Raw genomic sequence first — 21,428 nt, 5'->3', positions numbered from 1 at the left:
TGTCTCACACTTTATTTATCTATTCTCTTGCTGTAGGGCATTTAGGTTTGCACTCTGTCACTATTGCAATGTGGCAATGACAATTCTTGTGTGTGACTCCTTATGTGTCTGTAACAGAGCTACTCTAGGTATACCCAAAAAATGGAATCCTTGTAAAGTAAAAATATCCGCTATACTAGATATGGCCAAAATGTTCTCCAAAGCTCTCTTACTAAATCATACTTCCATAGCACATATGAGAGTTCCTGTTGCTTACAACACAGGATTTTCAGAAATTTTTATTTCTTCTAACATGATGGAATCTCATTTTGTTTTCATTTTCATTTCTTTGAGATTGACCTTCTATTCATATATTCATTTGTGTTTACTCTTCTGTGAATTGCCCATGCACATCTTTTGCCCATTTTTCTATTAGATTGTTCTGTTCTCTTATTAATTTGTAAATTCTAGGTATTAATTTTGTCAGTTACATCTATTGGTATAAATTCTAGATAAGGGTTATCAAAGTATTCTATTCGGCCAACAGTGAGATGCACATTCCAGAGGATTTGTTTTTGTTTTTGTTTTTGCTTTTTGTTTTATGAAACTCATAAATCCTGTCTTAACTCAGGCTCCACCAGAAGTATCCAGTCCATCTTAACTCTTTGAGATGCTTCTTAATTCTGAAACACAGGGTACATAAATGTCATGACATTTTCAAGGCAATTCAACCTAACAGACTCTCAGGCCCCACTGAGCATCAGTTACTTACTCTATGGCGCTGAGTAGGCAAAACTAACATTACCAGGTACAGATGCCACTCAAGATGTAAGCAGCCTTGGGAAATGGTCAATGTGAAGTGTTAAACCGCCCAAACATGGTTTCTGAAGATGAGGCCAGTGACTCACACAGCCACAAGAGCTGCATGGCCCTCTGGTCTGTAACCCCAGGGGTCTGCCCTGAGCTGCCCCAGAGCAGCTCAGTGATCTTCTGCTAAAAGCTACATGTTTGCATTTTCCTAAACTAAAACAAACTAAAACAAAAACTGCTGGGGCTTTTCAGATATGCCCACATTTCAGCCACTCTGATAATTCCCACAGAAAAGGTGTCAAGAGTATTTGTTTAATGATGATTACATGAAGTCAAATTCCTGATGCATTAACCAGTTTGGAAAAACAAACAATTCCTTAAGAGCATAAAATTCCAAGTACCTCGATTCAGAAGGGAATACAGCAGCACAAGTAACATAAATTTCAGTGGAATCACTGAACTTTGCTTTCATTGCTGGTGTTCAATATTACAGATGCCAAATTAGTGTGGATGGTACCATAATCATAAATCAAGGACAGAAAAATTTAAGTGAAAAGGAATTTTGGCAGATATAAAGTTTAGTTTATAAACTAAAGAAACATATCTGAAGAAACAGAATTCCATTACATTCTGGGGAGAATTAAAAATTCAAACCTAAATTCCTATTGTTAAAATTGATCTACAATGAAGAAACATGAATATCCACATCTTATACTTGTTATTCCTCAGAAGCAAATAGGAACCTGAATTAGAGTTCTTCTATAACTAATAGGAGGCGCCAATTAAAATCCTAAAGCAGAGAGAAGTTAGTATTTTTGGAGGCAACCACAACTTCTATCCCTGTTGCTTTATTAATTAAACATTTTATCAATTATGCTAAGGCTATATATAAAAATATATTAAGTACTTTAAAAGAATTATTCCCTATTTTGGATAAAATCTAATTCAAATCTTAAAAATACCAGACTTACATTATGATCATGTACAAAGTGTGTGCCTATAAGAAGAGAGTATGAATTTGCCTTACAGTAAGTAAATATTATAATTTAATGTAAATTCAAATATCTTTCTTGTCCCTTCTCTTAATAAATGCTAGTAAAGGGCCAGATATCACATTAGTTTCCAGTTAATTATATAACATTTGTTTTTTTAAGTTACTCTAATATTATTTTCACATTTACCCTAAAATTTAACATTGTGTTTCTCAAGGAACAGTCAAGGATTGTTTGAGAGAATGAATGATCTTGTGAACTTATTGTGGATAACAAAAAGCAAATTTCTTCCCTAATTCAAAAATCTCAATGTCAAGAGAGGGGAACGAGAAGGCTTATCTTATCATAAATTGGGTTTGACTCCTTTTTGGAGAATGAAGGTTAACTGACAATGAGCGTGATAGATTCTAACTTATTACAAGACACAGGACTCAGGTGGCACAATAAATTAGCCACCAGCTGTTATGAGTCTGTAAGAGTTGAAGGAAACACCATCAAGACAAAGGGAAGTCTGCCCACAGAGATGTGTGGGTGATTTAAACTATCACACAGACTACGATATGTCAGTGTAGTAAAATTTGTCTTTTGTCAACTGCTCATTGATAGAGACATCACTTATAGATCAAAAGATTTAGATGGCAGTGATTTGTCTGATATTCTTTCCCTTCCAAATGTATACAAGATTCATGAAAAAAATGGAGTCTGGTCAAGCTTTGGGACTACACATTGTGGCAAGTTTTAAAATCAGTCTAGAAAGTCTTGGACGCTCCTTCCATTGAGAGGTGAGTCTGTGTGTCCTTTCCCAGCATCTGGCTTCCCTGACTATTAACCACTAGAAGATAGTGGAAATGATGCTATACCATTTCTTAAGGCCACGCCTAAGAAACTGTCATCTCCATGTCTCTTGGGATACTCCTTCTGGAACGTACTCATCATGTTGTAAGGAAGCCCAAGCAGCCTGTGGAGAGGTCTACATGGAGCGAACCAAGGTTCCCAGCCCCCAGCCCAGCTGAGCTCCCAGACAAGGGCTAGCATCTTGGAAGGGGGTCTTTCAGCCTCAGGCAAGCAGCCTCAGCTAACTCTACATGGAGCAAAGCTGGGCCTTCTTTAATGAAGCCATGCCCAAGTTGTAGATACATGAGCAAAAAAGAAATAAAAATAAAAAATAAGAAATGTTGTTCTTATTTTAAGCCACTATTTCTAGGGTGGTTTGTTACACAGCAATAAAAAAATGAACCCAAACATCATTCTCTCCTCCACACCTCATTTCTCCTTTAGTGAATTATTATTACCTTACCCTATTTTTGATTGCAATCTTAATTTAGCAATTTTAAAGTCTTTTGATTGTTGCTGTTGTTCTAGCCCTTAATATGTACTAGTCACTGTGCTTGTATTTCAGTTAAGCCTCTTAACAACCCTAGGAGGTTAAGTACTATTACTATGCCCATTTTATGGATAAATAAACTGACATATAGGAAGGTCCAAGGTTACACAGTTAATAAGAAGTGAGCTGGGAATTAAAGCCAGGTCTCCAGAACCTGAGCCTTTAACTGCTATACTATATTAGCTCTCCTAGGTCTCTAAGATTAAGGAATAGCTAATGACACCTCATCTTTTGCAATGCAGTCTTCTTCTCTAGTGACATTCACTTTGAAACTAATCCCTTTGTGCTTTATATGTTGAGCTTTTTAGAAGATATTTCTTGTAATTAGTCCATCAGCAAGAAAGGTCTATAAAATCTCAAAACCTTTTCTCAAATGTTACCAACCTCCCCTGAAGTACTGGCATGCACACACACACAGAGAAAGGAGGAAATCTGGGGATTGGACAGTTATTTTTACTTAAACTTTAGATGTAAATTGCTGTATTCAGAAAGTGACCAACAAAAACAGAAAGTAGGCAGACATAATGATTAGTTGCCTAATAAGTTGGACCCCCGACACCCAAACAAATGGGCAAGAATTTGAAAAGATATAAAGAGCTGAGGGTAAATTATGTTTCAGATTTCAAAGTAGGCCCTTTTATCTAAGATAATTTATATTTTTATGAACTTTCATATGCTGTTTATCTTATTTTTCAAAGACATAATCTCACTGGGATTGGGGCCTCAAACCAGAAGCATAGTGGACTCATCATGATTCTTAATGACATAGTGAAATAAAGACAAACATATTTTCATAAAGAAATGTTCACGTAACAGGTGTTTAATTATTTTATATGCCTAGAGAACTAAGCATCACTCTCAGTTTAGACTAAGCTTAACCCAATAGTAGAGGCAGAGACCAATAAAGAGTCAGAGTCAGAGAGGCTGGATGTTCTTCTCTTGCTGGCTTGGCCTTTGACCCCTTTCTCCCTCGTGGTTCAATTCCTTCCTCAACTTTACCTAGTCCTTCCTGTTGGTAAAACTGCCCCCATCCCTTCCCTCATCCATGCCTTAGTAGTTTAGGAAAAGGTGGAATTCTGGCGAAAACACTAGGAAACAAGCAGAATTAGTTGAGGCCATGGTTGTGTGCTTGGAAAAAGAAGTTAAGGCATTTCTCCGGGGGGCTGGAAAGGAAGTGAATTCAGAAAAAGTTAGAGGTGACCAAGTGACACTATCTGTCATCTGCACAGATAGTACATACCTTATTCATATTTCAAAAACATCTTTTAAAAGAACTGCAATAAAATATACATAGCATAAAGTTCACCATTTTAACCATTTTAAAACGTACACTTCAGTGGCGTTAAGTACATTCACATTGCTGTGCCACCATCACCACCATCTATTCACAGGACTTTTTTCATTTTGTAAAACAAACTCTGCATGCATTAAACAGTAACTTTCCATCTCCCCTCCCCGCTTTTCTGGCAACCAGCCTTCTCCTTTCTATCTCTGAATTTGACTACTCTAGATAGCTCATATAAGTGGAATTATACAGTATAAAATACCTTTTAAAATTAATTTCACTTAAAATACTAACATAAAAAATACATTTTATAGAAAATAGGACTTTACAACTCACCAGAGTTGCAGTCCATGTGGGGTAATGCAGGGTAAGGAAGAAAATTCAAGAGCAGCTCATTTGAGTTAGAGCAGGTCCTGTGGCTAGAGGTCAGAGAACAGGGAGATCTGGCATCTGGGAGAGTCACATTAAAGGGAAAGGAAGCAGCAATATTGTGACGGGAAGGGAGATGAAAAGTCTCCTGCAGACTGGTTACTTTTTTTGTTGAGAGAAACATAGCATTTATTGGGAGAAAATAAGATACACTAAAACTACTGATAGCTTTTTCCTCTTTTGGAATAGAGGGAAGAAGCATATGCTGATTATATTCAGATCATATTTCCTTGGAGCTAAATGACCTATAATGATGTTTGGCCTGAAACAGCTCACAAGACACCAGCTGCCAGCTTACTAGTCCTTGTGGCTTACCCACCAGCAATTATTAGATCAAAAAGATCACTGGGCAGTGGAATAAGAAATAAAATTTTAAAGCAAAGCAACTTAAATTTAAATACTTTGGGTTTGAAATTGCAGTATATAAGATTTTGTCGTGAGAGATTTGGGGCATACGTAAGAGAAAGCAGCTTTTTAAGAAAAACAGTCACGATTCAGTTGACTGGTTGCTAGTTACTCTATTTTAAATATTTTGACAAGCATTAAATAATCACATTCTAGAAACCGTATTAAAAGCGTGCGTGTGTGTGTGTGTGTGAGTGTGGGGGTGGGGGGGTAGGTATTACAAACCTGTGATGCTGGGCATCAGAGCAGCAGCAGTGACCAAATGTGGCTGCATGTGCAGTGTCTGGTGTGAGATTTGACGTCTGTATAAACCATACAAGGAAGACAAGCGCCTGGAAAACACTTTTTGTTTAGGGGTGTATCTCCAGGACCAAAAGACATCCACAGTTTTTGCCTTTGCTGCTTCTAAGCATGTGCTTTAGCTAAACACTTAAACTCTTTATGTTATATTCTTAAATATTAGACTTGAGAATTAATCCATGCTTGCTTTTATAACAATATTTTAAAGCTTCTTACTGTTTCGTCCATAATACTTAATTTCATTGAAGCCACAAAATGTATATGCCGTTGAATTTAATGAATCATTCCAAGAATTTATACAAAGACTAGAAGACCCTAAACAAGAAAAATACTCCACCTTTAATTACTGCCCTGATACCCACTTTTATTTGCTCTAGATGCTGATCATAAATTTGTGCTGCTCTATCCCTTAGTCCTATGCAAACCGATTTAGCAATTTTCCAAATCAAACTTGCACAAAATTTAAGCGAGAAGAGCAGAGTATTACGATTTTCTAGCTAGACTTAAATAAGGTCAGTATTGGCTTTCCCCATTTTAGGTGTTTCCACCTTTCGATTGCTTTCTCTAAAAGTCCAAAGTCTAGATTTTAACATATTACGAGAAAAAGTTCAAAAAAGAAAACAAAAACTAACTTAGGTCTTCCACTGAAAGTTCTCTTTATTGACTGTCTCAAATTGGTAACCACTTCTGCTAAGTGAAAGAAGAACTTATGCCCTTTTGTTATTACAAATGTAGATCCCTGTGGTTTAGGAGTTGGATGACTTTCTTTTCCTGCTAAAATTTATAAAAAGAGGCTGGGTCAAGATGAGTAACTAGATCAATACTAGGTCAGCAAAGGGATATTAAATCAAAGACATTTTCATGCAGTAAAAACTCAGGCTGTCGTGAAGTGACAATGTTTTATCCAAATGTCAGTTTTGAAGCAATTTAAAAATATAAGTTCACTACTGCTTGATATACCCAAGTAGGGGCTGAAGTGAAAAACAAGTGTGTTGATGAGCTCAAGTTATCCTTGTCGGAATGTTTTCAGAAAATGCTGCTGCTCTTTTAAATCAAATCTGAGTTTAGGACACATAAAATAAGACCCGAGAATGAATAAGAAGCATGTTTTCCTTGACAAGGTGAAAAATGTGAATTTATCCTCTGAGAGGGCTTCAAAAAATCCTTCTGAAGATCAATTTTATAGTCTTATCCTGACACCCTCATCCTAGGCCTTTGACAGCTGGTTCTCGGGCCCCTCACGTGGAGCCCTCATTGGCACAATGCAAAACAGCACCTGCTGTTTATGCTGGGGCCAACTGTCACCATCAATTTCTCCCTCTCAGGGCTAGTTTAAGAAAGCACATTCTCCTGCGGCTCAGGTGCTTTTAACTCCAGGGGCAGTGAGGGAATTGGGTTTTAGTCAGACATCTCATTCTGACCTTGGTTATTCCCATACTTTCTAAAACTCATATGAGGTTTACTGCCATGAGATTCACTGCTTAAGGAAAAGCATCCTTTGGTAAATTTTTAAACTAATGATGTAAAAGTTCTAGAAACTAAAATATCTTAGATTTGAAATGGAGTAGCCTGAGGCCTTCTCTGTTAGTGTCGTTAATGTGGTCTGTGGTCTGCAGAGAATCTGTGGTCCTGAGGTGAACACATGGTTCCACTTGCTATGACAACAACACGGCTGCCTCACCCATGGGACTAGGTCCAGAGCGGAAACGGGAGAAGTGAAGGGGAATCCAAGAGAGGACTCAGGTGACTTTCATGTCAGCTTGTCTACAGCACACTAACCAAACTGGTCAATTAGAGAGAGAGCCTGGTGCAGGGAGGGTAAGTTGATGCCACATGGGGAGAACAACTCATCAACTAGCTGGATTTACTCCAGATTTCAAACAATAATTTGATGCCATGTAGACACTGCTGGAGAAACTGCAGAGCATGATGAATTTACACGAATCTTTTAAGAACCATGGGAATGGAAAGATATAAAATTTCAGTACCTAACATAAGCATGTTCTTATTTACTTGTGTATATAGGAAGGGTAAGATTTTATTTTATCTACAGTACTCTCTGAAATATGAAGTGATTACAAAATTTAACCAGTCATGATGGTTAGGTTTATGTAGTCATAAAGCACAGTTTAAACCTACAGAAGGGAAAGAGAGCTGAAAGTCCTCTGTACCCCACTTGAGTTTGATTTAGAGATGTTGGACAGAAACTGGAATGCAACTTTTTGTTATTTACAGAGGCTGTCAAAATACATTTTACCAGCTCTTAAGTCAACAAGGTTGTTTATAGGTAGTTGGCAAATATCCACGTGGAATTTTATCTTAGTAAGGAAAATTTACAAGCATCAAATCTAGCCAATGAAAATATAGTTGACGAATATACACAAATCCACTTCATGACCTTGTGGAAAATGTACTGAGGTGCTATCCAGTCCTCAGAGAGACTCGACCCAGACCACAATTGCTTCTCCCCAGAAACAAGTTCAAAGTAAGAGAGCAAACTTAGTGGTATTAAATGCACATTCTACAACTTCTGGCCATTTTGTCTAAATCAGTTCTATATGCAAAGAGAAAACATATCCTTCTGAATCTACCTCCTGCTGAATTTGTGTTTTCCCATCACCTTTGTCCTCCATAATATACAATATTTTTTCATTAACTGTATTTTTTCATTAACAGTACTCTCTGAAATATGAAGTAATTACAAAATTTACTCTGTTGTTTAAAAATTTAAGTATAAAAAAATGATAAAAATTAAAAAATACACATATATATAAATGTGATTGGGAATGGCATACATTGCTGGTAAGAATGAAAAATGGTACAGCCACTATGAAAAGTAGTTTGGCAATTCTTCAAAATGTTAAACATAGAATTACCGCATAATCTAGCAATTCTACTTGTAGGTGTATACCTAACAGAAATAAACACATATATTCACATAAAAACATCTAAGCAAATGTTCATAAAAGCATTATTTTAAAAAGCCAAAAAGTAGTAACAACCCAATGTCTATCAACTGATGAATGAATAATAAAATGTGATATAGCCACACAAGAGAATATTGTTCAGCAATAAAAAATAATGAAATACTGATACATGCTACGAGTTGGATGAACCTTAAAAACATGCTAAGTAAAAAAAATCAGTCATAAAAGATCACATAAAGAAATGCCCAGAATAAACAAATGTACAGAGATAGAAAGTAAATTAAAATTTGCCTGAGGCTGAGAAATTTGGAGGGGAAATGAGGAATGAATATGGGGTTTCTTTTGGGGTGATGAAAATGTTCTAACATTGATTGTGGTGATAGTTGTATATACAGAAAACCATTGAGATATACATCTTAAATTAGTAAATTTTATGATATGTAAATTATATCTCAATAGACCTTTTTTCAAAGTATAAATGTCAAAAGAAAGAAGCTCTTCATCCTAGACCTGCAGCCACATCCTCATCTCCATCTCTGCTCTGCCCCTCTGTAGAACTGCCATTGAGCCACTCTCCCTGGCTTGTGCACAGTTTCTGGCCGGCTCTTTTGGAGACCCCACGTGTCCCGTGCCACCAGCCTAGTCCTCAGTGTTGGAAGCCCACCTTCAATCTGGCCACTAGCCTTCCCACATCCAGCCTCGTACTGCAATTTCTCTATACGTCGCCTACATTTATACGTTGTGAACCAACTGGCTGGGTCTCATTTATGCATTCTTTAGATAAAAATCTCTTTGCTGCTGCTGTTGCTGCTGCTGCTGATAGCTAATATAAATCACTGTATATAAAGCTGTTCTTACTCCTAAGTATTAAAAACTTTTAACTATTATGGCTAACTATTAAGTTCTATTTTAATTCATTTAACCCTTAAAATAATTCTACAAGATACTATTCTTATAAACCACACTTTACAGATGACGATTCTGAAAGGCATAGAGAGTTTATCATTTTTCAGGGTCACACAGCCATCATGCAGTAGAGCCTGCAGTGGAATTCAGGCAGACTGGCTCCAGAGCATTGTGGGTCTATGCTGTTAAACACAACACTGTATTCCCTTGTCTCCTTTTCAGTTTCTTTATTAAAAGTCCTTATGGATCAGGCAGGTAACAAAAATGAGTGAAGAGGGCTGAGTGTGAGGTGACAGAGAGTGGTGGGGACTGAGACGAGCTGGCCAAGGCACTGCTCTCTAAAGAGGTGCTTCTAATCCATCCTAGCTGAATTGATTGTGATCATCCAGAAATGAGAATTCAGTGTTGCTGGGTCTTCCTTTAAAAAAAAAAAAAAAGTGGAAATCTAAATTTCTATGTGAAATCTTCTGATTTTTAAATGTTGGCAGCTAATTCAAATATTAAACAAACAAACAAACAAACAAACAAACAAACTGTGTGGGCCACATCTATGTGGACCAAACCAAGTAGGTAAAAATTTTAATTAAATCAGAAGCCACAAACTGGAGGCCAGCAGGCCCAAATCAGAATGAATTAATGAATAATGAAGCAATGACAAGCTGAGGATTAAAAAGCAGCCTTCAATAGACAAGATTTGAGGATCGATGGACTATTTCCTTCACTCTCTTCCAACAATCTAAAAATTCCTTAGAAAACCATCCTTGGCTTTCGGCTTTTCCCTGTCCTGGGGAAGGAAAGCATCCTGGTGACGGTTCACCTAGCACACATCAGCCCTGTACTATTCAGTCACAACGCAATCCACCAGGAGATTATCACCTCTGCCAGGCGACAGCTCGTATGGGTTCAACCACTCATGGAATCCATACCGTCACTCCATATAAGTGCAATTCCAGAGTTAGATGAAGCCAGATGGAGTGCTGACAAGTCGATGTGTAAATCAAAGACCAGTTTGCTTGCCACAGATTTGTAGTGGATGCTGTTGACACTCTCCTTCACCAGCTTATGCACCCATCACCCAGCTTGGGGGCAGCTGTGGCTGATAACTCTCACCTTGACCTTATCCAGATAAGTGCCCTTGATTGTGGGGCTGGACACTCCATCTCCATCCTTCACTCCATTATGGGTTATGCCTTAATAAATCATGTGCAGTCAATACATGTTTCTGCTTCTAAGGAACCTGACCTAAAATTCTACTGCTACATTTAAATATTTGCAATCATCGCCTATTTTTGAAATGTTCCAGGCCCTGTGCTGTCTCATGCGTGGCTCACCACAGCAGTCCTGGCCATGCCCCCTCTACTTCTTTGCATGGGGCACCAAAGTGAGGTTTCTAAAAAATAGACATGACTATGCTATCTCTCTGCTTAAGTCTTTCAGTTTTGGCCTCAGGGTAAAATCTACATTTCCCCAGCAAAGCCTAACTTCCTCAGCCCTCTCCCTACTTCCCCTGTCACAGTTCTTGCAACCCATGCCCAGTCACATAGATATTCTGGACAGGCCCACACATCTGTGCTGTTTCACGTCTATGACGGTGCCCAAGCTACTGCACTACCTGAAACATCCCTGTTCTCTCCTACTCTGCTCCCTTCTTCTGCTGGCTGATTTCTACTCATCCCTCAAAGCTAGTTCAAACATGTTCTGCTCTATGAAGTCTTATTTGAGTGTCCCCATCCCACCTATCCCTAACTCTCCTCACACTGAGCTGAGTTAGGTGTCCTTCTTCAGAATACACTGAATTAGAAATTACAATTGTCTGTTTAACGATGATATCAGGTCTTAATCTCTGCATCCTCAATACCAAACATTGTGCTTGACACATAGTACGCATTCATAAAGATTTGTTAAATTAATAAATGTTAAAGAATCTACCAAAATGATGCCTTCAATCATCAAGGTAGCCTAGGATTGATGGAGAACATTTCATGTGAAAACCCACTCATATACCTACCCCTTCCCTGCTACCAAACATTCTGGATTGAATGCAGCCTAAAATGATTTGGGTAGTTAAAAGCTAGTAAAGACCCATTAAGGAAAGGCACTACCAGCTGCCAGAATGTTTGCTGGAAGAAAGTAGCGTGGTTTATCTTTTGAAAGATTTTTTAAAATATCACATTATTATACACAATAACTCAGTATAATAAACTGTTTAGCTGAAATGTTCATTCTGATTATAAACAAAGGGCATTATGTACGAAATAGCTCCAGAAGAGCTTCTAGAGAAGTTGGTAGATTTTTGTGTTTTAAGAATCAAGACTGATGCTTGCATTATAAAGCATATAATTTTCACCAGTTTATTAAAAATATTATTCTTATAAGCCTGGTTTATGGTCTAAACAAAAAAGTAATTTGTGGAGGGTAAGAAAGAAATAAAGAAAAGAAAGAAAGGAAGGGAGGGAGGGAAGAAGAAAAAGTAGATTGAGAGGGGGAGAAAGAGAGAGGTACATAGGAAAGAAGAAAAAAGAAGAAAGGGAGTGAAGGAGGAGAGAAGGAAAGAAAAAAGGAAGGACTGAAAAGTTAGTTGTTTCCTGCCACTTCGATTTTGGCAAAAATTGCTGTATTCACTCATTTAAAGGACAAAGCTATGTTCGGCCTCAGAACGCACAGAGTGAGTGGGTCCCACCAGGAGAGGTTTACCTTTGTTACGTGAATCTTGGGGTCTCTGCACAGACCACTTAGTACTAGGAAGGACAGGCAAAGACAGGAAGGGTTGATGAGGGATAGGGAGAAAGCACTGGATAGAATTCTAGCAGAATGTTTTGAAGAAAATAAGCAGAATGGAAGAACAAGGAGCCAAGAATGCATGTCACCCAAAATGTAAAAGTCTGACAATACCCATTGTTGGCAATGATGTAGGAAAACAAATTTTCATGTACTGCAGGTGGGTATGTAAATGAGTACAATCATTCTGGAGAACAATTTGACATTACATAGTAACAATGAACTTATGCTGAACCTGCAATTCCACTTCTAGGTATATATCTAGGAGAAACTCCAGGACATGCATCCCAGGGCATGTACAAGGATATACAATGGCAGTGTTGGGCATAGCTAAACAAACAAACAAACAAACAAACAAACAAATAAATGTGTGTGTGTGTGTGTGTGTGTGTGTGTGTATAAAACAACTCATAGGTCTATTAGCAGTAGAGCAGGTAAAAAAATTGTGGTATATCCATACAGCAGATACTATAGCCGTAAACTATAGCTATATGCATTAACATGGCTGAACCACAAAAACATAATATTGAATGAAAAAAAGCAAGTTACAAAAGAATTTACATACAGTATGATTCCATTTACATAAAGATCAAATGCTGACAAAATTAAACAATGTGTTATTTAGGGATGCATATGTATGCATCAAAACTATTAAAATGAATCAAAGAAATGATTATCACAAAATTCAGAATAGTGGATGCAAAGTTACTGGTAATTTTTTATGTCTTAAAATCATTGTTTATTATTTTTATTATTCTTTATTCTGCAGAGATTATAATATATTCTTTTATATGTATTATTTTTTATAATTCTTAAAGAGTTGTTTAAAAATTAGAGTACAAAGAGATGGTGAGTCAGAAGCTCATGGGAAGGTGTGGGGGTGGGAGAAGAGGGTCACAGATCGGCTGAACCAAGGTAACTATTCCAGATCTAAATTTGAGGGTTTCACTCAAGAACAAGAGATGGTACTAAAAAAAAAGGGTCCTGAAACTCGTATACATTGGTCCCCACCACCACCAAAAGGGTTCAGTTGCTACTCTTTCTAACTCTAGAAATTTGTACCCCCTCCCTGCTTGGTGCTGCCAGCAAGCATTTGAACTTGCCTTTACCCAAGTGGCATGCTGCCCACAGTCTTTGCTCACCACCTGAGCCTATACCAAGAGGCAGCTGGTATTTGTCAGCTACTGGGTGTATTAAAATCCTTCAGTGACCCTTCAGTGCCTACCACGTATAGTCAGTGCTCTCCACTGCACTGTGCCTTTGTACATGCTATTTCCCTGCTTGGAATATCATCCTCACACCCCACCCCACTGTGTCCTCTTAGGATAACCAGATGTCACCCCCATGAATGAGGATTTTCTCCATCCCTCCAGTCAGTTTTGTGCTACCTGTTCTGGGCCCATACAGGACACTATGTGTGTCTCTACTATAGCAATTAGCAATTGATGTAATTAATTATTGATATGGTTCTATCTCCATTAGACTCAAGACCTTCAGAATCAGAAACTTTGGCTATTCATGTCATTTTTTTTTTATTTTTTTATTTTTTTTTTTTACCGTGGGTGATATTCAAAATATTAGTCAATCAGGACTTTACAGGCAGTACTCAATTAGGATGAATATAAGGCTGGAACCAGGTCTTGCAAGTTCCTCTCCACCCCCAAATTGCTAGGTATTGCACAACTTAGTTTCTGAATCATTGGGAGGTGAGGAGAGGGCAGAAGAGGCGTTGAGCAACTGGGATAGAGGGGAGCGGGGAGGGCTCAGGACAGCATATATTTCCCAACCAGTAGAGAAATGTTTCAGTATTTTAACAACTGGCATAACCACTACATCTTGATAGCTAACAGCTCAATATGCATCTTTTTTATGTCCTTAGGAACAGACAGCACTACGCCTGGTAGTAGGTATTTATAAATATATAGTGAAGAAAAACAAGACATATCTTAAATTACAACTGGAATCATCAACTATTTTCCCAACAAAAAGGAGGAGGAATCTGAAATTTGGCTCCTACAGTGATTGTCTACTGTCTTTGTCTTCCCTGCATTCATTTCCCCCTTAATCTAAACACAGAGATTGGTTAATGGATGGACAGAAGATCCAAGTTGATCCAATAAGACTCAATTCTGAGACTTTTGCTTAAATACCCCTGACCTCTCTAGCCCCTCCATCCACCTCTATTGCCAACAGTATTTGGAGCTTCTGGCAGCTGTCTTGCCCTCATGAAGAGGATAAAGAAGCCTGCAGAAAACCAAGGTATAGGGAGAGTCAGCTTCCTGCAATCTGATTTAAACTCCTAGACCCAGCCATTTCTGAAGATCCACCTTGAACCTTTCAGTTAAATGACCCAACAAATTCCCTTTCTTGCTTATGATATTTTGACTTGGGTTTTTTGGTGTGGTTTTTTTTTCCCTTTGCAACTACAAGCCCAGCCTAACTTAGCTCAAAAGATAACCTTACATTATGAAAAAAACAAATCTAAGTTTTTATATATGTGAGTACCTCTTAACTTTTCACACCCTATGACATTTTGGTAGTTCGTTTGGGTGACTCACCTTTCACCAAGTAGAACATTTGATAGATTTATAAATGAGGGAAAGTCCAGAGTGTTCATGACAGGGTAGGCATGGATGGGAACAAGCAAAGTGTCATCACCCTAAAATTAATGGGAAATGAATCAAGTTTACCATACTGAAGACTATAATTTTTAAAGATAAACGTGATACTTAATTTATTTTGTTTTCTATTACTAAGAAATATTTCCAGAAAAATATTTCCTAAGAAACCTGAATGCTTAAATACAACATTTAAAATACTGAGTTTTCTTAAGCTATAAACAAAGTATAAAATTTTTAAAATATATTTCATTGAAATAATATTCGCTATGATCCAGGAAAGCTAATGATGACATCACATAGATATAGAGACAGTAGTCTGCCTGCTTCAATTTCAGAAAGTTACAAGAAAGCAGTCTTTAGTGACCTGAGAGAAAGAGAAGCCAGTACAGAGTCAGCTGATCTGGTGCTGAGTAGTAAACAGTGAATGGAAGAGGGGCAGAGGCCTTCTTCTAGTCCACATAATGTGTGACCTTAAGCATGACCTTTAACTGCTCCAGGCCTTGTTTCTTCCTTTGCAGAATGGGGATAATTCTGCCTTTTCTTAAAGGTGCTTTTGAGAATGAAAGCAATGATGGCCTTAAAAGTGGAAAGGACTACATAAAGATATTATTAGCATTGCTATTAAGTAGCAGGAAACATGCTGGGACATTCTATATAATGCCTGGCCTAGGGATTTTTGTTCTTGGTATAGAATATTCCCCCTGAAAGCCATATATTTTAGTTTTCGGTTTTTTATTTTTCCTTTTTAAAAATCAAAACTCATTTATTAAAGCATACTCTCCCATTTTAGTTTTGAAAAATTAAATTTAGTTAACCTTAAGGCTTTTCAACTTTTACAAGAGTTGGGACTAGAATATAGAGCAGAAGCAAGTGTAGAAGTGACAATTTTAAGAGAATTAACAGCATGTGGAGATGGCTCTGGCTCGAGGCCAAAGGATGAATTAGGTGACCTAGAAAAGAACTCACACAGCTTGGCCATCTGGGGTTAGGTCATACATGCTCCAATCTTCCTGCAGACCACCAAGGCTGCCTCTGAAGACATTCCTACACAAGACACTGTAGGCTACTCTTCAGTGTTTATAAACACAACTCTGGGTTGTTGCTAATTTTTTTAACCTAGCAGTTAAAGGAGTATGTTTGTTATTTGAAAAAAGCCTTCATCAACTTCCAGCAAAATATGATAAATGAGGTTTCTAGGCCAGGACAGGTGGGAAACCTGCAGCAAACAGTGACTTGTGGCTCTGTCCCAGTTCTCAGCTGCCTAACGTGTCCCCAGCTGGGACCCATGTCACTGGACAAGGACCCTCATGCCACTCAGAATGGATAAACAAGGAACATTAGGCATTGGGCTGAGAAACTTCTTGTCATTCTGTCTCTCTTTATTCTTCCCTTGTGGATATTAGTTTTGACATCATGCCTCCACCTGCAAAAACCTGACTTTAAGAAACTTACCTTACAGTGAACACGAATGCAATCATAATAGTATCGCCACTCATCTGGAGAAAATGTAATGGTGACCGTGAAGGACAAGCCCGGGACAAGGCGGTGTTCCTAGAAGAAAAGTGGGCTCTTTTTGGGATGGCATCGGAGCACACAGCATGCAGGACTGTGGGACAGCACTCAATATACCCGCCCCAACCTGATCGTGACACAGAAAACCACAGCCCAACAAAGAACACTGGGGGAGAACAGGCCATCAAACGATGTTTACCTTTTTCACATACTTGATCTGAAAGTATTTGGTTTGTGGGGGTAAAATATGAACATGTATGTCTTCATCAGAAATGTTGACCAGATGCTGGGAGAAAAAAAGAAGCATTCAGAATAAACACTGTTTTAACCATTTGCTGTTCATTTACTCATTTATTTATATCTCATCTTACTCCTAAAGGGATTCAAGAAGATACAATGTATTTTTTTAATTTTGAAAAGATTTGAAATCCATCATATGCCATTTAAAGTATAATAAAATAAACACAACAAACACCATTTAAATAATAGTAAAATATGCCCCATTGTCTTCGGCCCAGATGAAGAACTTTTTCAGAGTCTGCACTCTGCCACCAATGGTCTCCACCAGCATGTACCCTTCTCCCTAGTCCTGACCAGTTACTGTGTGTCTTCTTGTTGAACTCAATTTAGTCCTGTGATTCAACTGAGCTAAGAAGCCAGCCATCCAAGAACTCCCAGTTTCTCTAATTACATGCCACTGGTCCTGGGCACCCTGTGACACTTAGGTGGTCAAAAAATCAAAAAAAGAGTATGGCTAGGACAGCCTCTAATCCATCCCTGGGTCAATTAAAAAGAACTCAAGGTTGGGAGTTCTCTGATGGCAATAAGAGGCCAACCCTGTGAGGCAGGATAACCTGCTGGATAAATTAACTGGTCTCTGAGTAGAGGTGTTTTTCCTTCCTCTGCTTGAGAGAGGAGCAAAAATTTTAGGTTCTGGGGATCTGGGTTTCACCTGGGCCAAGGGATAGTTAAGAGGCCTTTGATTTCCTAGTCTAGGCCAGAGGCTGGGCCTGTCACAGGGACCACTGCCCAAGGCCTCACATTCATCAAAGTCCTAAATTAGACTTTAAACAAATTATATCCTGATGAGGTTATACTTGTGTTTGCATTTTTCAAAAGTTCTCATTTTTCACCTGTGAACATTCTAGAACTATTCCAATTTTTGTGACCTTGTTTTGCCATATCCTCTCTCTCTTTTTAAAAATATATTAAAAGCCTTAAAAAAACCCCCAAAAGTTGCCAAGACTTCTCTTGACTTCCAAGGCACACTGCATAGGGGCAGTCTTGGTGAAGGTGTGCACTCCTGGGGCCCTACCCATGAGAGCGGTCCTTCCAGGAGAGTCTGGGAGGACAAGTTTTCTAGGACCCAGGATGCTTGGAGCCTATGCCCAACACACTCTGAGCCCTGGGGTGGTGGGAACCTGCCTGGAGATAGAGAGTTAGCCACTCAGCCTTAGGTCCTGGAAGACTTCACAAAGAACTCTGTCCCCATGCCTGTCATGGAGAAAGGATTGTGAAGGCCTTGAGTTGGAGTTCAGAAAAAAATGGGAGCAGAAGTGGTTATATTGTCTGTCATGTACTTTAATTCAGTAAGGACGGTACAACAAACAAGGGTGTATGAACTAATTTTAACATGCATCCCAGGGGTAGCTGACCTTAGAAGAAATCAGTAATCCACGTTCCAGGAGAGCAGAGTATGCATTGAAAGATCCCACACCAGAGTCTACACTCCACAGGCAGCCACTGAGAGTGTTTCAGTTATGCTTACCCGAACTGACACTAGAGGGTCTTCTACATGAGCATAAGGAATGCTTGAGAAAGATATATGGAAATATTATACAGGCACTTCTGCTTTTGAACAAAAGGGTTATGAGAATTTGGTGAGCCCAGAGCTCAATATCCTTGAAATGACAGTCAAAGGCCCAAGACTCCCTTAGGTCCTATGTTTTGCACTTTACAAAAAAATTCTGTCAGACAGTCGGAAGGTCAGCCAATCCTACCAACAGGATTGCTGCCTGCAGACCTTCCCTACAAGGAGCTCTGGCTCGGACTTCCTGGAGATTACCAGTATGATTATTCTTTTTTGCCTGCTTGCTAATACGTGTTTATATACATGCCAAAATTTCTCTTGGACTCATTTTCATTGCAGCAGACTATCTGGTGGCAGGGCTGTTGGGGAGGGGACCTATGGTTCCCACCTCCCATCAGGGTCATATATCAATATCTGACGATTAGAAACAACTTCACTGGCTTAGGTCAGTTTGCAACAAGCGGCATCACAGGCTGAAGACCAGGGGTCGGTCTTCAAAGCCGCTGGGCTGGCTCAGGTGTCCCAATATTCTTGAATACTCCCAAGGGAAACAGGAGCTGGAACTCCTGAGACTGGAGATCCAGTCAGCACCTGTGGGCGAGTTGCTGAGCCAGATTTTGACTGAAATAGAGAAACCTGATGCCTCCTGTAGCCTGAGTGTGGCAGAGCAAATCCAACAAGCCCACCACACATCTGCATGTGAAGGCTGCCTGCTGGAATTCAGGAAATTATGTCTATATTGTCAAATGAGTAAAAAACTGGCAGTAAGAAAATATTGAAAAATTTCTGTAAAGAATAAAACAATATAAATCTCATGCATGCTAATAAAAGATATATTATTTGGCTACAACTTTCCATATTTATCTTTAAAAGATTCTTGATCTCAAATTATACACTTGGATCAATAAAGAAGAAATAAGAGACTCAAACAAAAATTTAGATACTTAGGTTTACTTAAATAGGGAGTGTAGAAAGAGAGAGAAAATGTTCAGCTTTTACTCGACATCCAAAATGAAAAGGAGACTCGCTGAGACTGAAGGGCTGGGCCTACATTCCACGTGGTAGATGGCAGAGGTCTAAAGGCAGTCAAGAGACCCTAGTGATGGGGGGGAACCCTTGTCACAAGGACATTTAAACCAAATGTTGCTGAAGACATTTCCAGAGGACACGTTTGCCAATGAGTTTCATTTTAATAAACTTAAAACAACAACAAAACCTAACAAATTAAAGCAAAAACTGAATGACCTGTTCTCTACATTTTAGAAAACAAATTCAACATCCAAGATGCATGTTTATTATGTTTTCAAGTAAATTTTTATTATTAATTTAAAATAGACTTTCTAAACACTTCCTTCAGCTTCTCAAGGTTTTTTTTTCCTCAAATGACTATTATTTTTTCCCAGTTTTAGTTACAAATGGAAAGGCAGGAATGCCATTTTAGTCCTGAAAGGATATTATTTTTAACAATTTAAAACATAAAAATTGACTTGCTGATAAAGTACATAAAGAAAAATTGGAAACGCATTCGGGCACTGAGACATGCTGAGCTAGGAGATGGTGGGATGCAGCAGAAAGAGCCATAGACCAGAGCTGGAGTCAGGTTCTAGACCTAACTCCACCACTTACTCCCGTGCGCTGTGTTACCCTTGAGGATTGCCTAAAATCCTACCCTCTCTTCCAATATGGCGGTCAGCAGATGTCCCCAATCCCTTCAAGATCTCTTTCCCTGGGGATCGACCTTATCCTGGCCCCATGGGTCCTCATGACCTTGATGCTGTCTCCACAAGGCACCACATGAAATTCAGCCCATGCTTCAGTTTTTCAAAACTGTCCCCCCTAACAAACAAAAACCCACATAACCAATGCGTTTAGCAGCTTTTACTCAAGATTTCTAGAGATTTCACAAGTATTGCCCATAGCTTTCTTCACTCTCCCTTCCATCTCTGTACCTCACAGGTTCCCTTCTGTGTTCCCTCAGGAGATTCTAGTCTTCTGCTCTACAGGGCAGAGCAAAACCTGCCCTCAGTGACATGTTGGCTTGGGGTGGATAGGGGCTAACTTTTAACCTCAAGCACTTATAGTATTTTCCCAAACACAACATTTCAGATTCCAAGCTGGGGTCTTTTAACACACCTCCCTTCAGTGACACAGTTTCTCAGAGAATGTTAATACTTAACCCCAGAGACCTAGGGACAAAATTCAAGCGGCTCTTTAAGTTCTTTAAAGTATTTTTATCTTAAAATCTATGTTGGTCATTCATTTTACTCTAAAATTTTGCTCTATAATGCGTTTCTCCAAAATAGGAGAGTAAAACTGATGCTCCAGAAAGATGCACTGTGTTTACACTGTGGCTTTACCTCTCCTGACCCTCACACACTGAGGAGAGGCTGCTAGGATCCATGGCCCCAATTCTGCGATGCAAGATCTTGGTGGGGCAGAGGGCTCTCTAATGGTTGTACTAAGGAACTGAAAACTAACAATATTATTTCAGAAAGCCTGAAGGAACTGTTAATTCATGTAAGATAAGGCTGTATAGGTAACAACTTCACTGTGGGCTGGAAACAGCAACATGGGTTGTCTCTCAGGGAGATTGATTATTTACCTAATATAGTTTCCCAGATAAAACCTTATGACGGATGGAAAAAGAATTTAAGAAGTTTTGGTTTTGAGAGAACTAGAAAACATTATTTCAAATTTTAAACTAAATCGAAACATTGATTTCAATATGAATCCAAGTAAAGACTTCCAATCCTTTAACCAGATCTGGATCATCCTCAAATGCTAGTGAACAATTTATCATCATTTTAAACCCACATTCAATCATTCCATTCTTGGGCAATTTGCTTAGTTTCCTGTAGCAAAACCAAGATAAAAGTAGAGTTGGATTTTCCCCATTGTTTGGCAAGAATCTCAAGGTATTTGCGTTAGGCTTTTGTTTAACTTTAATGATGGAAACTGGAGATTGGCTCTCCTAAGATTTTTTAGAATGTTATTAAGATGAAATCATTTTGTACTTTTATCTATTTCTGTTTTTTTTAATGTCTGATAGAAGCAGTATGATTATTTGGGCTTTATCCTGTATTTACTTGGAAATACTGAGTCTTTGCCGAGTCACTCTCTTCCAGTAATGTGAGTTCAATATCTTAACAAGTGTTCATTGAGTGCCTTCTCTGTGTTAGGTACTTGCTATACAAAAGACAGATGGCCTCTGTTCTCCAGTAGAATGAAGCTTTTACCTCTTCAAAACCCTGCAATCCAGATAAAACACATTGTACCCCAGTCTCCAAATA

At 38.6% G+C, this 21,428-nt stretch overlaps 1 protein-coding gene across 14 annotated transcripts in view; it reads right to left on the bottom strand.

The window, feature by feature from the left end:
- CFAP221 (cilia and flagella associated protein 221) overlaps nt 1–21,428 on the bottom strand; it is a 96,357-nt gene that overhangs the window by 66,839 nt on the left and 8,090 nt on the right. For 10 of the 14 annotated variants that reach the window (XM_011366087.2, XM_011366088.2, XM_023534140.1 and 7 more), the window contains 3 exons: nt 16,528–16,614; nt 16,269–16,367; nt 14,754–14,854 (listed from right to left, as the gene is read on the bottom strand). In XM_011366087.2, coding sequence (XP_011364389.1) covers nt 14,754–14,854; nt 16,269–16,367; nt 16,528–16,614 — 287 coding nt within the window. The remainder of the gene's footprint in view (nt 1–14,753; nt 14,855–16,268; nt 16,368–16,527; nt 16,615–21,428) is intronic. The other 4 variants (XM_011366090.2, XM_023534142.1, XM_011366089.2 and 1 more) reach the window with 3 other exon arrangements.

The sequence above is a fragment of the Pteropus vampyrus genome, unplaced genomic scaffold, assembly GCF_000151845.1.
Source record: "Pteropus vampyrus isolate Shadow unplaced genomic scaffold, Pvam_2.0 Scaffold120, whole genome shotgun sequence".
Classification (NCBI taxonomy): Eukaryota; Metazoa; Chordata; class Mammalia; order Chiroptera; family Pteropodidae; genus Pteropus; species Pteropus vampyrus.
The sequence above is the reverse complement of the archived record's forward strand: the minus strand, read 5'-3'. Positions and strand labels throughout refer to the sequence as shown.